Source organism: Oncorhynchus gorbuscha, linkage group LG05, assembly GCF_021184085.1.
Source record: "Oncorhynchus gorbuscha isolate QuinsamMale2020 ecotype Even-year linkage group LG05, OgorEven_v1.0, whole genome shotgun sequence".
NCBI lineage: Eukaryota > Metazoa > Chordata > Actinopteri > Salmoniformes > Salmonidae > Oncorhynchus > Oncorhynchus gorbuscha.
Genome location: NC_060177.1, coordinates 27,654,652 through 27,671,896, shown reverse-complemented (window position 1 = coordinate 27,671,896; position 17,245 = coordinate 27,654,652). Strand labels below are relative to the sequence as shown.

At 43.0% G+C, this 17,245-nt stretch overlaps 1 protein-coding gene across 18 annotated transcripts in view; it reads left to right on the top strand.

The window, feature by feature from the left end:
* The first annotated feature begins 1,585 nt into the window (after positions 1-1,585).
* The window catches only part of LOC124035774 (CUGBP Elav-like family member 4), a 214,360-nt gene continuing 198,700 nt past the window's right edge, over positions 1,586-17,245 (top strand). For all 18 annotated transcript variants that reach the window (XM_046349467.1, XM_046349465.1, XM_046349455.1 and 15 more), the window contains exon 1: positions 1,586-2,148. In XM_046349467.1, the coding sequence (XP_046205423.1) occupies positions 1,899-2,148 (250 nt within the window). In that variant the 5' untranslated portion in view covers positions 1,586-1,898. The remainder of the gene's footprint in view (positions 2,149-17,245) is intronic.

Genomic DNA, 17,245 nt, shown 5'->3' with positions numbered 1-17,245 from the left:
ATTCTTTCTTTGTGAAAAGTTCACCTGCCTCCACAAGCACAGCTTGGAACTCATCTGACTGCACTCCATCTGTGAGAGGCCCAAGCACGTCGGTTCCCTCCGTTTCAGTACAGGTGGTGAGGCTTGGCAGCGACAAGCCTGAGAACCCTGTCAACCTTTCTGAGACGCCTCCCCGCACTCAAACAAAAAGATGTGTACGCAGCAGCAGCAGTAGCATAATAGGGGATAGCATGCAGCCAGGCAGCAGTACCTGCATGGCTGTTCCCCTGCCAAGCAGGTTGGAAGTCTTCACAGCTGTGCAGGCAAGGTTCCCCACTGAGAGACGACAAAAAGAAGGAAACAAAAAAAATCACAAAACCAAAGGGCGACACTGACGCTACATTAGCTCTGCCTTTATGGCAATGAATGCCTCTGATGGTATTGACAAGGGGGCCTGTTGTGCTTTTATACCCCCTTCAGCATGTAAACTCTGCAGGATCTTTTTAAAAACGATCTACAAAGATGTGATTAAATAGAAAATAAATAATTAAAGCTAACCAAAGCAATGCAATGCCAGATGTTACTAGAGCCTTTTAAATACCACTCCTCTCCCCAAATAACAACCACATTCCTGCATACCTAGGAGAGGAACCTTCTCATACAGAGACAAATATGAAAACATCTGCAAGATCTATTTTGATTTCATTCAACATAGAGGATATGTTTGGGATATGTATTAAATACTGAATTGACAAACCATATATATATATATATATATTTTTTATCATATACATAGATGTTCCAATCATGCAACAATTAATATTTGCTGTGCCTATATAACTATACATGTCTGAATGTTAACCATTAGTTAGTCATATATTCCTTCTAGATAGTGACATCCTTCTCTAGAATATTTGCCACCACCAAAAATAGCCTTACAGTAGTGGAGTCATTCAGCATCCAATCAATAATCTCATCCCTACCATAATAGCACACATCACCACCACTTAGGATCTCTGACCTAATTACGACCAAACAGTTGAGGCTTTCATAAACCATGATGTCCGAAAGCAAAACTACATTAGTTGTACTTTAATATGACAGCATATACATTTTCACAAAGTTCTGTGGATTTTGGACATGTATTACCAAAGCCCCGTTGTCTCGGAAGCGGTGAAAAGAACCCGTAGATCAGTCCAAAAGCTGTTGAAACTAAACGGTAGCGCCAATTCAGTACCATGGACAGCAACATGTTAGGACTGTAGATGCAATATTTACTTTGAACGCGCGACATCAAAACACAGTAGACAATTGCCCACACATATATAAATGTGTCTTTCCTATGAGCCAGAACAAAGCTACCTGTGAGAATGATTATCTACAGAATTCAATATCATACGTAGCCTACAGCGGCAAGTTTCCTGTCTTTGTTCCTCTTAAAAGTCTCGAGCTTTCCCTTTACACAAATGTTTGGATTCTCACTACACCCTGTGGGCTCTCGGTCGCTCTGCCCTCCAATTGGCTAAACCAGTTTTATTATGCAAATTAGCTAGGGGTCTAGTCAGAAGCCTACGAGCTGACGTCACTAGGCAGAGTGGCAGCTGACACAGGGAGAAAGAAACAGATTGAGAACGGGAAGAGGAATGAAAATACATCAAACATAAATAAAGCGAAATCAAAGCAATAGGATAGATTGAGAGAAAGGAGAAAGAAGAAGAGAAAGACCTTAAAAAGGGATAGGGACAGGGAGAGAGAAAGAAGAGAAAAATAAAGTAGGGGGAGTGTGCAGTTGACTTGAGAGAGAGGGAAAGGGAGAAAGGGCGAGAGAGAGAGAGAGAGAGAGAGAGAGAGAGAGAGAGAGAGAGAGAGAGAGAGAGAGAGAGAGAGAGAGAGACCAGCCGCCGGCCCATTTAGGAAAGATGGCTACAGTCACTGCAAACGGAGTGCAGCAAGAGAATGGATTCAGCACCACGAACAGCGCCGCCAGGATGAACGGGCTCACAATCGGCCAGAACACCATTCCAATGAAGGACCACGACGCCATCAAGCTGTTTATCGGACAGATTCCCAGAAACCTGGAGGAGAAAGATCTGAAGCCCCTTTTTGAGGAATTCGGAAAGATATACGAACTCACTGTGCTGAAAGACAGGTTTACGGGAATGCATAAAGGTCGGTTCTGGTATCGTTTCATTGCTTCCGTATGCACGCAGCAACACCCTTTTCAAAAACATAATATATATATTTGAAGTATTCGAGGCTCTAAGGAGAGCATAAAAAGTGTAATTATTGTAGATGTTTGTGGCATGTGGGAGTTCCCTGCAAGGTAGTAGGTTGTTGCGTTACACACACACACACACACACACACACACACACACACACACACACACACACACACACACACACACACACACACACACACACACACACACACACACACACACACACACACACACACACACACACACACACACACACACACACACACGTGTGCGAAAGAGTGCGCGCGGGTCAATTGTCAAAGTGTCAACCCCACATCCGCTAGGATACTACTGCTTTGTAGCCTATGTCTGTGTATGTTTACATTGACGCTCATGTGCTGGGCTCCAAGTTAAGGGGTGGGACAAGGAATGTCTGTTTGCTTCACGGTGTCTGATAGTTAGATCGTCATAGACAGACAGGCTAAAAGATGCTCCGGAAGAAGGAGAACGGAAATCACCACTGGGCATGAGATGTTAGTTATTAGGGCTGTGTGACGATGCTGATGTGGCATTTTGAGACGGCTAATGTATACGTTTTAGACGTAATTAAGAGACCAAAATAACTGTTTAGATCACTGCCAAGTATTGTAGTGTAGGACAGTTCAGGGGGCGGGTCCCGGGAAATACAAAGCAACCAATGTGGCATAGCAGAGTCATGGGAACAGCATGGGGTCTCTCTCTCGTGCGCTTTCCCCGGCCGCGTCACCTCCTTGTCCACAATGATCAGGAGCGATACTCTCATGTCATGTTCTAATTATTTCAGAGCGTTGAATACAGACTAAATGTGATTAATTATACAAGTGGTGTCTTTATGTTTCACTTCTTAACTAATATTAGAACCCGTTACAATTTCGCTGCCATTGTTTGAAAATGTGGTCTATCGGTAGGCTATATCAACAGAACATCCCAATGTCCTGTGAAGTTTAGGCTATGTCTTAGAATCGAGGTTGTAGTCTATTTGTGTTAGTGTTATAGACCTACCGAAAGCAAATACTAAAAAGTTACTTAATTAAAGGATATGTATTATTATTATTATTATTATTAGTAGTAGTGGTATTGTTATTATTATTTCATTTTAAATACTATGTGTATTATTACTAAAAGCAGATCTAATATAGCCTACAGTTATATAATGTGTTTAATTTCCTCATGTGGGATGACATTTAAATATGTGCGTAAAGCTATAATAAAAGTCTCTCTTCTAATGCTTTCCCTAATCTCTTCTCCAGAAGAGCGCGCTTCCACTAATCACTGCGATACAGGTACAGCGCTGGGTTCGTCGTGGGACCGCTGCCAGCGAAATCATACAGTGCACTATATAATTAAAGCTACTCGTTTACATTAATTGGTCCTATTGCCAATGAGCCTACAAGCCGCCAAGAGACAGAGAGGGAATCGTGACACAGAAATGCGCATCCGCCCAGCAGTGTCCTGCTCCCGGCTCTCGCAGTACGCCGTGACCTGAAGGTCTCTGCCCGCCACCTTTTCCGTGAGTTATCAATCACTGCTGCTGGACCCATACACCCCGCGCACGTTTCTCTTTCGAATATGATGGTCGATTAAAACAATATTCTCTATGCGTGTGTTGTTTACGTCCGCCTGTCCTCGAACACCATGAATGTCAAAGCTCGAGGGCCGTTTGCTTAAAGAAAGATAATCCTGTTCACAAGCCAAACTGTCTGCCCAGTCAAATCAGCATCCGCCGAGGCCACTCCGGTGTACTAGTAGCCTATAATGTAGGACATATTATGTATTACTACCCACCGACTCAAAGTCACATTGGGAGTGCGCGGGATTTGGCTACATCCGTGCTGTCTAATAAGATTTCATAAATGCATTTTATGGATGAGTTTTCCCCTCGTATGGTCTTCTCACCTGTGATATATGTCAAAAGCTGTAAATGTTCCCTACAGAAAATAAAATATATTTTTATAGACTCACAACTGGCATGTGAGTTTGTTTTTACTTTCAAATAGGCATGCATAGTTCATAAGAAATGGTTGATTCCGTATTTTGGGAAAAATGCTATACAAAAAAAAAGCTGGACTTCAAATAAAATAGTACATCCTTGTAATAAAAACGATTTGATTGTAAGACTTTTGAAATACATTTGGGATTTGCGTTTACAATAATTTAATCATCCATAATCTTAATTTAGTCTATTGGTCAATCTATGTCAAAAACAATTGGTAAAATTTCTGCAACCAATTTAACCAATCACATCATGCTTAAACCACTTGAGTGTTGCTTTAGCAGTAATGTTAGGGTCATTGTCCTGCTAGAAGGTGAACCTCTGTCCCCGTCTCAAATCTCTGGAAGACTGAAACAGGTTTCCCTCAATAATTGATCTGTATTTAGCGCCATCCATCATTCCTTCAATTCTGAACAGTTTCTCAGTCCCTGCCGATGAAAAACATCCCCGCAGCATGATGCTGCCACCACCATGTTTCACTGTGGGGATGGTTTTCTTGGGGTGATGAGAGGTGTTGGTTTTGTGCCAGACATAGCGTTTTCCTTGATGGCCAAAAAGCTCAATTTTAGTCTCTTCTGACCAGAGTACCTTCTTCCATATGTTTGGGCAGTCTCCCACATGCCTTTTAGTGAACATCAAATGTGTTTGCTTATTTTTTTCTTTAAGCAATGGCTTTTTTCTGGCCACTTTTCCATAAAGTTGTGGTGCCATATTCTTTCCATTTTCTAATAATGGATTTAATGGTGCTCCGTGGGATGTTCAAAGTTTCAGATATTTTTTTATAACTCAACCCTAATCTGTATTTCTCCATGACTTTGTCCCTGACCTGTTTGGAGAGCTCCTTTGTCTTCATGGTGCCGCTTGCTTGGTAGTGACCCTTGCTTGGTGGGTTTGCAGACTCTGGGGCCTTTCAGAACAGGGGTATATATACTGAGATCATGTGACAGATCATGTGACACTTAGATTGCACACAGGTGGACTTTATTTAACTAATTATCTGACTTCTGAATCTAATTGATGGCACCAGGTCTTATTTCGGGGCTTCATAACAAAGGGGTGAGTACATATTCACACACCACTTTTACATGTTTTTAGTTGTTGTTGTTTTTTGAAACAAGTCATTTTTAAAATTTCACTTCACCAATTTGGACTATTTTGTATATGTCTATTACATGAAATCTAAAATAAAAATCAAGTTAAAGTATAGGTTGTAATGCAACAAAATAGGAAAAAACTCCAAGGGGGATGAATACTTTTGCAAGGCTAGGTTGTTATCAATAAGACATCACAGGACGGTGCAGAGAGTTTGATTTGACAGCTAGGGGGCTAGGGGGCAAACTATGTGCTTTTTTCAAGGTACTGTTAAATAAATATTATAACTATTTGGTTTTAATATCATCAGCTCTTGAAGAGCATAGTCAGAACAGCACATTTCCCAGTAACTGCATGCTTTTCATGCTTAGTAACCATTAATTGATCATGTAATTTAAGATACGTGAGGGTAGCCTATCCATTTGGCATGTAGCTAGCTAGCATGTAGCTAGCAAGCTAGCTAGCTAGCAAACAACATTGTGTCATCAGAGATGAGACTTTTAGAAATAGCTTGACATCGGCAAGTCCTCATCCTGGTAAAGCTGTCAGTCGGACTACTGTCATCTCCACTATAGATGGCAATCAAATCAAACAATATTTGGATATACAGCCATATGGTTTATCCCCTGAAAGTTAGTTTGTAGACCTACTTCACTAGGTAGGTCCACATTGGTTGGAGAAAAAGTACATTAGGTCTACTTACCACTATGTTTAGCCAACTGTAAAGTAAACATTATCAGCTAACAGTACATCAGCAAGTGCAGCCTTCAGCTGCTTGACAGGGAGAGCCCATGAAAAGCATGCTGTATAACTCTGATGATAGAGCTAAATGTGCACAATTGTGTTGCATGGAATTATCGGATATGTGTAGTTCTGACTAAGCTCACAAAAAATGCTCACAGTTCACATTTATTCAACAATCCCTTGAAAACAGCACGCAGTTGTCAATAGTTACAGTGGAGCTGTGGGTCTCCTTGCCCCCCAGTAGGCAAATTGAACGATCTGCACCTTATTGTGACATTTTCGTGATAACGACCTATTAACATAAGAACAAACAAGTATCCTATTCTTATGTCTCTGTCACATTCAACTAAATGTGTGTTGCGTTCAAATAGGCCACAGGCTATATTGAACCATAACCTTGTCACATAACCTAGACTTAACAAGCATAGTAGGCTATTTTAGCAGGCCTATACCGTTGTAGAAGTCTACCAACATTGGCCATGCATAGGCCTTCAGCACATTTTGTTTCAGCAATGTGACACCCCTCCCTCAGACTAAGAGATACGTCATTGAAATGCCTCAGGTTGTTAAGGAGTGTGTCATCACCGTCTAGACTTAATGATTAATTCATTATTCAACTAATGGATCATCTTCTGCTACACCATTCATACTCAGAGTGATATAACACAGGGTTGCACCATCATTTTGGATTTATGAAAATATCATGATTTGTGGGGGTATAATGTTGTTACCCATGATTTTTTTTTTGGGGGGGGGGGTGTAATGCTGTTACTCATGATTTATGCATGTGGATTGTGGGGTATCAACCTGAACAGTTCTGTGTGTCATGAATACTTTGGGCTTTTTAAATTTCTCTACTGCCTAATGTGAATTTAATTTGAATTCCTCAAGTTCCATTTATGTGGTAATGCATTTCCCAAATGTTAATGGAGTGAAAACATCAGCACATTTTTAGCATGTTTTTCATTTAAATGTTTGACTGTAGATTCATTTTTGTGACAATAGCTTATTTCTCCCACTTCTGGTCGACACTGCAATTTGTTAAGGGGATTTGATGGTGATTCAGTGTTTTGGTCATGGGGTGAATCCTATGGATGCTATAGGGAGTAAGGACTGGACATTGTAGTCTATGGGGACTGGACAGTGTAGTCTATGGGGACTGGACAGTGTAGTCTATGGGGACTGGACAGTGTAGTCTATGGGGACTGGACATTGTAGTCTATGGGGACTGGACAGTGTAGTCTATGGGGACTGGACAGTGTAGTCTATGGGGACTGGACAGTGTAGTCTACGGGGACTGGACAGTGTAGTCTACGGGGACTGGACAGTGTAGTCTACGGGGACTGGACAATGTAGTCTACGGGGACTGGACAGTGTAGTCTACGGGGACTGGACAGTGTAGTCTACGGGGACTGGACAGTGTAGTCTACGGGGACTGGACAGTGTAGTCTACGGGGACTGGACAGTGTAGTCTACGGGGACTGGACAGTGTAGTCTATGGGGACTGGACAGTGTAGTCTATGGGGACTGGACAGTGTAGTCTATGGGGACTGGACAGTGTAGTCTATGCAGTGTTTGACACTATTGGATGGGATACAGATAGTGTATTTGAGTGGCAGTGCCATTGTCCAGGTCGAGCTACTTGACCTGCCTTAGCATCAATCATTCCCTATGAGCCCCACATTATCATAATGGTTAGTGTCAGTCTGGGAACACATCCGTTGTTCAGACATGCTGGATATTGGTGGGGGGCAAATCTTCTGCTTGAGTAGCGTTATCTATCACTCGCTCCTTCCTTCTCCAGCAGCTCAGAGTGGTGGATTGCACTCTGTGGAGCCCCACCGCACGCAGCTAGGGAGATGAGATGCTAAGAGTAATTTAGGTTTGTCATTCATTCTCCCCTCCCCAACAGGCAGGCCAGAGTGTATAATTGGCTATAAATTCCTTTGACAATTTTACTTTAAAATCCACAAAAGCTTTTAAATGTCAAAGCAAGAGAGAGAGAGAAGGACTATAACTCTGAAACAATCTTTCAACTTGCCAAAAGCCTCATCATTACAAATGTGAAGCAAAGAGCTAGAAGAGCAAACCATCCTAACAGTCTTTTAATAACTGTGTCTGTAATCCACTGCTCTTTCAGGAACATGTCTGTGCTCTAAGACGTGGCCATTTGTTTAGAGTGTAGTGCACTGCTGTGAGATGTGCAGTCTCATGGTCAGGCAGCTGGTTCTACCTTTACATGAATCACACAGTGACGGAGCAGGTGGGTGACAGTGATTGGCAGGTACTCAGTTGAATGACAGGTGTAGGCCAGTCCACAGATGACCTCTCTGATCATTAGATAGAGAGTGTGTGAGGGAAACAGGGCCCTGTTTTACTGCATGAAAATAGAGAGATACCCACACACTGTTCAATGCTGCCACATTTCTATTGGGCAACGTTTCGAGCCGAAGGTCTTTGTTACCCTGGACTAAACATGGCTGTGTGCAGTGATGTAGTTGCTGTCTCTGCTCTTCACTGTCTCACTGCCTATAAAAGACAGACACCCCACAGTTGCTGGGTTCAGTTGACTATTTTAATTTAGAGAATTGAAGCACTTATGCTGAGGCAGGCAGGTTTATCTTTTAGGAAATGAGTTTGTAATAGTTTTCAGAAGAACATTGCTGCATCAGACGTCTAAGAAAGAAGCAATCCAAGAATAGCAATTTTCATTGAACATGACACCAATGTTAATGAATGAATTGCAATTTGTTTTGTTGTTTTGTCAATTAAAAATACTTGATGCAAGTAAACACAATTTACTGTAATTAAACAATGCCTGAAGGACAGCAATGTCTTTGTGCTGTACCATAATTAACATGTACAAGTTAACAGTAGAAACTTTAGAAATAAAAGCCTATTTCTTATTACAAAATCAGTATTTTTCATTTATTGGCTCCTGTTCCTTTTTTGTGATCAACATTTTATTAATTTTCAAGGGAACACAGACAATACCAAAAAGCAGCAGGAATGGTTATGCAGTAGGTAAATATAATTACAGTAGAATAGACCACATAGCCCATACACAAGCTGCATCAACCCACCATCCGACCCCTCCTGGCGACCACCCCAACCCACCCAACCTGATCGCCATGAAATCTAAAACAAAATCAAGCAATTGTGATAAAATCAGCTGTGTACAATTTTGCACATGAGTCAAAAAAATAACAAGTAACAGGCAATCTGTTGGGAAATATACACACTCTAGTAGTTTGATGGTTTCAGCTGCAGATAACCAGCTGTCAATTGTTGCTTGGCTATAGCCCCATGGATCCTAGCAGTGGATAGTTGTAAATAAATTATATCTACAAAAGGGCGGATCCAATGGGACATAGCCAAAGAATGTGGAGGTTGCCATCTTCGTGCCAATATCTTTTGAGCTGCTGTCAAACCTGACAACGTCTTTTCTGTAATGACATAAGTGGTGAATTATCATTAAGTGAGGACAGTTTGGGGGAACAAGGTATAGTGATATCAAGTACGTCAGATAAGACAGAGGATGCCTCTTTCCAAAATGTATCCACAACCTTGCCATTCTCAGTACATATGCATAAAGGAGCCAAAGCAGTGGAGGCTGCTGAGGGGAGGACGGCTCATTATAATGGCTGGAACGGAGCGAATGGAATGGCATCAAACCAAGTGTTTGATATATGTGATACCATTCCACTGATTCCGCTCCAGCCATTACCACAAGCCCAATACAAAAACATAGAAAATAGAACATAGAATCACACCCTGACCAAACCAAAAAGAGACATAGAAAAGGCTCTCTAAGGTCAGGGCATGACAACCATATACAGATCAAACCCTTAGAATTACCATGTCTATCTAAATTTCGATGTAGTTCGTGTTGTGGGAGGGATGAGCCCAGAGGGACACCATACACCCGCATTGCTGATCTTCAACATAGATATAAATAAAGAAGAGGTACCAGGTAATTGAAATATAGCCCTAAGATCATCAAATGCGTGCAAACCTTCATCTCTAAATAGATAATCCAGAACGTGAACACCCCTATCCTCCCATTGAGTGAATGAAAAGGGGATACCGCCAGAAAGAAGGGAACGATTGTGTAAATTTGGTGACTGAGCATGCCACTTCTGTAGTGTGTTAGAATTCCTTTTCTACTAAGCGCAATGTTGTGAGTAAGAAGGAAATTAGGGTTCCAAAATGTAACTTAGCTTGTTTTAATGGTACTGCAAATACACACGATCCTGAAGTCTGGGTGGTAATGCCAAATTCTCTTCTATAGTCTCCACGAGACTAAAGCATTTGAATCAAACCATGTTGACAGGGGGCGTAGCACAAAGCCCAAAACCTTAAACTTCTATTCTACTGAGCCATTTACTTTATGTTTGGTTTCTTATCTTTTATTATTTTTTCTTATCTTACTGTTGTTGCATTGTCGAGAAGGAACCTGCAAGTAAGTATTTAGTTGGACGATGTGTACCATGCGTATCCCGTACAGAGAAAGCCCGCCATCTCCTTTGTCACGATGCATACGGGAGAGTTTAATTCGAGGTCGCTCTCCTTTCCATACGAATTTAGAGACTAAAGACTAGATATTGTCCAAGTATTTCTGAGGTGGAGCTAGTGTAATCATTGCAGAGAAAAAGTTAATTTGGGGAAGAATATTCATCTTAAGGGTATTTTAGCTTGTAGAGATTGGGAAGCTGTAAACATTTAGAGAGGTACGCTTCTACTCACTTATATATTTCTTGGAAATGATTTCAATCCATGTTTTGAGGAAAATATCTATGTAGTATATGGTCCTTCTGTAGCTCAGTTGGTAGAGCATGGCGCTTGTAACGCCAGGGTAGTGGGTTCGATCCCCGGGACCACCCATACGTAGAATGTATGCACACATGACTGTAAGTTGCTTTGGATAAAAGAGTCTGCTAAATGGCATATATATAGTATACCCAGATATTTAAAGCTCTTTACCAATGGGATGTCATTGGGTACCATTGACAGAGTGAGTCCTAAACTTAATGACATCATAGCTGATTTTGTCTCGTGAATTTTGTACCCGGAGAGGGCACTAAAATCAAATGTAGAGAGTATGTGTGGTAATTAAGAGACAGCATTATCAGTGCACAGAAGTTTGTTATCCACATATAAGGATATGCGATGGGAGGTTTTATTCAACATTTGGGGTTTGATTTTCTGTGCTAGCAGTTAGATGAAAAGGGTGAAGAGCAAAGGCGAGATTGGGCATCCTTGGCGACAGCCTCTGGATACGGGGAATTGCGTAGAGCAATTGCCCCCTATTGTCACCATGGCAGAAGGATTTGCATATAAAACTTTAATCATGCTGATAAACTCGGTTCCTAAATTAAATCGCTCTGGTACCGATCATAGAAAATCACACTCTGACCTATCAAGCGCCTTCTCGGCATCCAAGGAGAGAATGGTGCATGGCGATCTAATGTCATTAGTGGCATGAACAACATGCACATTATCTAAGGCTAGTCGAGTTTTAATGAACCCTGTCTGATCGTGATGCACTTGTGTTGTCACATAGGATTCTAAACGGGCTGAGAGAACATTAGCATACAATTTCACTTCCGAGCACAACAATGACAAAGGTTTATAGTTACCTATTAGAGTGTGATCTTTATTGGGTTTCGGAAGTACCGCAATCATGGCAGTTTACACCATTGTGAAAAGATCCCTTGTCAACAGAAGTCAGAATCAAATCGTGTAAAAATAGGCCTAATTTATCCCAAAAGGCAAGGTAGAATTCTGGGATGTACCTTTTTCCATATTTGTTAGTGCCTATTTAAGTTCATCCAATGAAATGGCTTCCCCAAGGGATTGTGATACTTCGTTGGAGAGGTAAGGAATATCTAGGTAATATCAGATTTATAGAGCATAGAGCCCTAAAACTCAACTCTGGACCTTTATGACAGTTACACTATGTTCTTTCATTGTTACCCTCTAATTAGGGACTGATTTAGACCTCAGACACCAGGTGGGTGCAATTAATTATCAGGTAGAACAGAAAAACAACAGGCTCTGGACCTCATAGGGTAAGAGCTGAATACTCCTGGCATAGATTAAAAATAACCAAACTCTGCATTGATTTCCAAAGGATTGGTTAACAAGACATTCTGTGCTTTAATAGCTGTAATATTAGAGCATTTATCACTGCTTCTGAGTCTCATTGCAAAAAGATGACTTGGTTTAGCCCCATTAAAAGAATAGTTATGTCTGCTTGGATGATTTAAGAATTCTGCCCTGTGTCTGAGCAAATAATTACGTTCTAACTGCATTTTAACTGCATCTACTCTTTTCTTTTTGTCATCAGAGTAAGAGTTTTGTTGTTTTTGTTCCAGCTTAGCTAAAGATATTTATAGTTTGTTAATTGTTCTCATTCTGGTTTTATTAAGGTGAAACACAAATGACAGAAGTTCCTGATAGTCCCTTTATAGACTTGCTTAGGATATGGGTCTCTTCAACAGACCCAACATTCTGTGTTAGATACACATCTAGTTACTTTTCAAATAGTAATTATATATTGAAACGCCAGCGTGATGCTCTGACAGGTATCAGGAATCTTTAGTTGGACCATTCCAAAATCATGAGCATTAATATGGAGTTGGTCCCCCCTTTGCTACTGTAACAGCCTCCACTCTTCTAGGAAGGCTTTCCACTAGATGTTGGAACATTGCTGCGGGGACTTGCTTCTATTCAGCCACAAGAGCATAAGTGAGGTTGTGCACTGATGTTGGGCAATTAAACCTGGCTCAGAGTCGGCGTTCCAATTCATCCCAAAGGTGTTCGATGGGGTTGAGTTCAGGGCTCTGTGAAGGCCAGTAAAGTTTTTCCACACCGATCTCCACGAACCATTTCTGTATGGACCTCGCTTTGTGCACAGGGGCATTGTCATGCTGAAATAGGAAAGGGCCTTCCCCAAACTGTTTCTACAAAGTTGGAACCACAAAATTGTCTAGCATGTCATTGTATGCTGTAGTATTAAGGTTTCCCTTCACTGGAACTAAGGGGCCTAGCCCGAACATTGAAAATCAGTTCCAGACCATTATTCCTCCTCCACCAAACTTTACAGTTGACACTATGCATTCGGACAGGTAGCCTTCTCCTGTCATCCGCCAAATCCAGATTCGTACATCGGACTGCCAGATGGTGATGCGTGATTCATCACTCCAGAGAACGCATTTCCACTGCTCCAGAGTCCAATTGCAGCGAGCTTTACACCCCTCCAGCCAACAATTGGCATTGCTCATGGTGGCCTTAAGCTTGTGTGTAGATGCTTGGCCATGGACACTCATTTCATGAAGCTCGCAACGTACAGTTCGTGTGCTGACGTAGCTTGCAGAGGCAGTTTGGAACTCGATAGTGAGTAATGCAACCGCTTCAGCACATGTTCTGTGAGCTTGTGTTACCTACCACTTCACGGCTGAGCCGTTGTTGCTCCTAGACGTTTCCACTTCACAATAACATTATTTACAGTTGACAAGGGCAGCTATTTGATGAACTGACTTGTTTGAAAGGTGGCATGTCGGTGCAACGTTGAAAATCACTGAGCTTGTCATTCTACTGCCAATGTTTGTCTATGGTGGTTGCATGGCTGTGTGCTCAATTTATACGCCTGTCAGCAACTGGTGTGGCTGAAATAGCCAAATCCACTCATTTGAAGGGGTGTCCACATACTTTTGTACTGCATGTACAAAATGTACTGTATGTCTAGCAGAGTAAAAACAAAATTGTCTAGACGTAGGATTGAAAAAATCGGAATATATCAGTGAGATTAAAATCCTTGACCAAATTGTTAAATGCCACTGACACATATGCAGGAGCTGTTTGAGATTCGTGGCCAGAGCAGTCCAAAGCTGATAAAACGGCATTCATATCCGCACCTATGATCAGAGAATAATCTGTAATATTTGCCAGAAACTCCGTTAGATTATCACATGTAGGATCATACTGGGTTGGAGCAATTTTTCTACCTGAGATTACCGTTTTGATATACTCTGAGTGTACAGAACATTGTAACTACGCTTTCCATGACATCCAGGTGAGAGCTATGATCCCTTGTTGATGTCTCTTGTTAAATACACTTCAATCAGTGTAGATGAAGGGGGGGAGACAGGTTAAAGAAGGCTTTTTAAGCCTTGAGACAATTGGGACGGATTGTGTATGTGTGCCATTCAGATGGTGAATGGGCAAGACAAAAGATTTATGTGCCTTTGAACAGGGTATGTTTGTAGGCAGGCACCTACTTGAAGAACTGCAGCACTGCTGGGTTTTTCATGCTCAACAGTTTCCTGTGTGTTTCAAGAGTGGTCCACCACCCAAAGGACATCCAGCCAACTTGACACAACTGTGGGAAGCATTGGAGTCAACATGGGCCAACATCCCTGTGGAACACTTTCGACACCTTGTAGAGTCTATGCTCCTATGAATTGCGGCTGTTCTGAAAATTGGGGTATAACTCAATTTTGTACATTCACTTCGTACACTCAGTGTATGATATCCTACCGTCTGCACCATATTTTTCCAGAACAGTCACTGATAAACTACGTCTCATAACAACAAGGGAGCCACAGTTTTGGAATCTACAGAGGAAGACGCTACAACATAATAATGACTGTTTGCAAATCTTTGGGCATATAATTATTTTAAGTGGGACTCTTGAATAATTATAACATCACTGTTATGTCTACGAAAGTAATCTGAGGAACTTGCTCGTTAATTTTGGATATTTATCCCATTAATATTCCAACTTGCTAACTGTAGTGTTGTCACGTGATACAGACAATAACACTCTTGTGCATAAAATTTGAAGTAAAAGCATAAAACTATGTGTGTCTACTTGACATTGGGAAAGTTGGCTGCACAAAATTCCCCCATCGCATCCCTACTGTCACTTTCTGACCTTAGCTCAGTAGCTCAGTTGGTAGAGCATGGCGCTTGTAACGCCAGGGTAGTGGGTTCTCCCGGGACCACCTTAGAATGTTATTTTGTTATGCTAAATCTTTGTTATTTTGTTATGTCTTTGTTTTAGTATGGTCAGGGCGTGAGTTGGGTGGGTTGTCTATGTTCCTTTTTCTATGTTGTGTTTTGTGTTTGGCCCGGTATGGTGCTCAATCAGAGGCAGGTGTCGTTAGTTGTCTCTGATTGAGAATCATACTTAGGTAGCCTTTTCCCACTTGTGTTTCGTGGGTGATTATTTTCTGTTATGTGTATGTCATCTTTCAGAACTGTTTCGTTTCGTTCTTTGTTATTTTTTTTAGTGTTCTCGGTTTAATAAATATATGATGAACACTTTCCACGCTGTGCTTTGGTCCTCACCTCATTCCAACGACGATCGTTACAGAATCACCCACCAACCAAGGACCAAGCAGCATGGTAACGGGCAGCGGCCGAAATCGCAAGACTCCTGGACATGGAAGGAGATTTTGGACGGCAAGGGACCCTGGGCACAGGCTGGTGAATATCGCCACCCCAAGGCAGAGCTGGAGGCAGCTAAAGCTGAGCGGTGGTGGTATGAGGAGGCAGCACGGCAGCGCGGCTGGGACGAGAGGCAGCACCAAAAATGTATTACTTAGTGTGGCTAAGTCAGGTAGGAGATCTGTGCCAACTCCCCGTGCTTACCATGGAGAGAGAGTGCCCGTGCAAGCACTGTGTTATGCCGTGAGGCGCACGGTGTCCATAGCCCATAGCGCTACATAGCAGCGCCTCGTATCAGCCGGGCTAGAGTGGGCATCGAGCCAGGTGCCATGAAGCCGGCTCAGCGCATCTGGTCTCCAGTGTGTCTCCTCGGGCCGTGGTACATGGCACCAGCCCTGCACATGGTGTCCCCAGTTCGCCAGCACAGCCCAGTGCGCATGGTGTCCCCAGTTCGCCAGCACAGCCCAATGTGGTCTATTCCACCTCGCCGCACTGGCCTAGCTACGGGGAGCATCCAGCCAGGTAGGGTTGTACAGGCTCGGTGCTCGAGACCTCCAGTGCGCCTCCATTGTCCGGTCTATCCGGTACCTCCTCCATGCACCAGGCCTCTGGTAGCAGCCTCCTGCACCAGGCTGTCTCTCCGTCTGTCCTCCGTCTCCGTCTGTCCTGAGCTGCCAGAGCCGCCCGTCTGTCCTGAGCTGCCAGAGCCGTCCGTCTGTCAGGAGCTGCCTGAGCCGTCCGTCAGTCAGGAGCTGCCAGAGCCGCCCGTCAGTCAGGAGCTGCCAGAGCCGCCCGTCAGTCAGGAACTGCCAGAGCCGCCCGTCAGTCAGGAGCGGCCAGAGCCGCCCGTCAGTCAGGAACTGCCAGAGCCGCCCGTCAGTCAGGAGCGGCCAGAGCCGCCCGTCAGTCAGGAACTGCCAGAGCCGCCCGTCAGTCAGGAGCGGCCAGAGCCGCCGGTCAGTCAGGAGCGGCCAGAGCCGTTCGTTATTCCGGCGCTACTGGAATTGCCCGTCTCCCGCCTGTCCGGTGCTGCTGGATTCTCCCGTCCATTCGGGACCCGTTGCTAGGGTCCCCAGTCCGAGGACGGCAGCGACCCGAGGTCGCCGCCCTAAAGAGGCCACGGAGGCAGGTCACCTCATTCCAACGACGAGCGTCACACCTACTGGATCAATATTAAGTTATAGAGTACCTATCTAAGTTAACCTGAACAACATTATAACTCATTCTCTTTTAATAGTTCCATCCTCAGACCCTGTCGATGATTTTTATTGAATGAACATACCCTGTCAGTTGTGGTCACATTACAAATAAATAAACTTTTTTGTGTTTCTGACAGTCAAGGAATAATCAGTCTGTAAATGATCGGCCATTAACAATATAGTCCAGACCGTCTTGACTCATGTCCATCTTCTTGCTCTAGCCAGCTCTCTCCATTACTGTTTTCAACTCAGTCCAGGCTAGTACTGATGTATGATTTAGTATGTGGAAAAAATCTAAATCAATCTGAACAGTCATACTAGTCAGTTTGTTAGTAATCCAGCCGGAGAACAAGTCTGAATGCTGGCAATCATGTAAACTATCCATACCCGCTAATCCTCGTCAACCTCTCGCTGAAAACTGCGTCTTAATTGGACTGGAACGTGACGTTTTCCGCCCCACGAGTGAGTTTGAGTGTGCAGGATACAGCAGAAATGTGTGGAATCCGCATTTCTGAGACAAACTCATCAAAAAAAGAAACGTCCTCTCA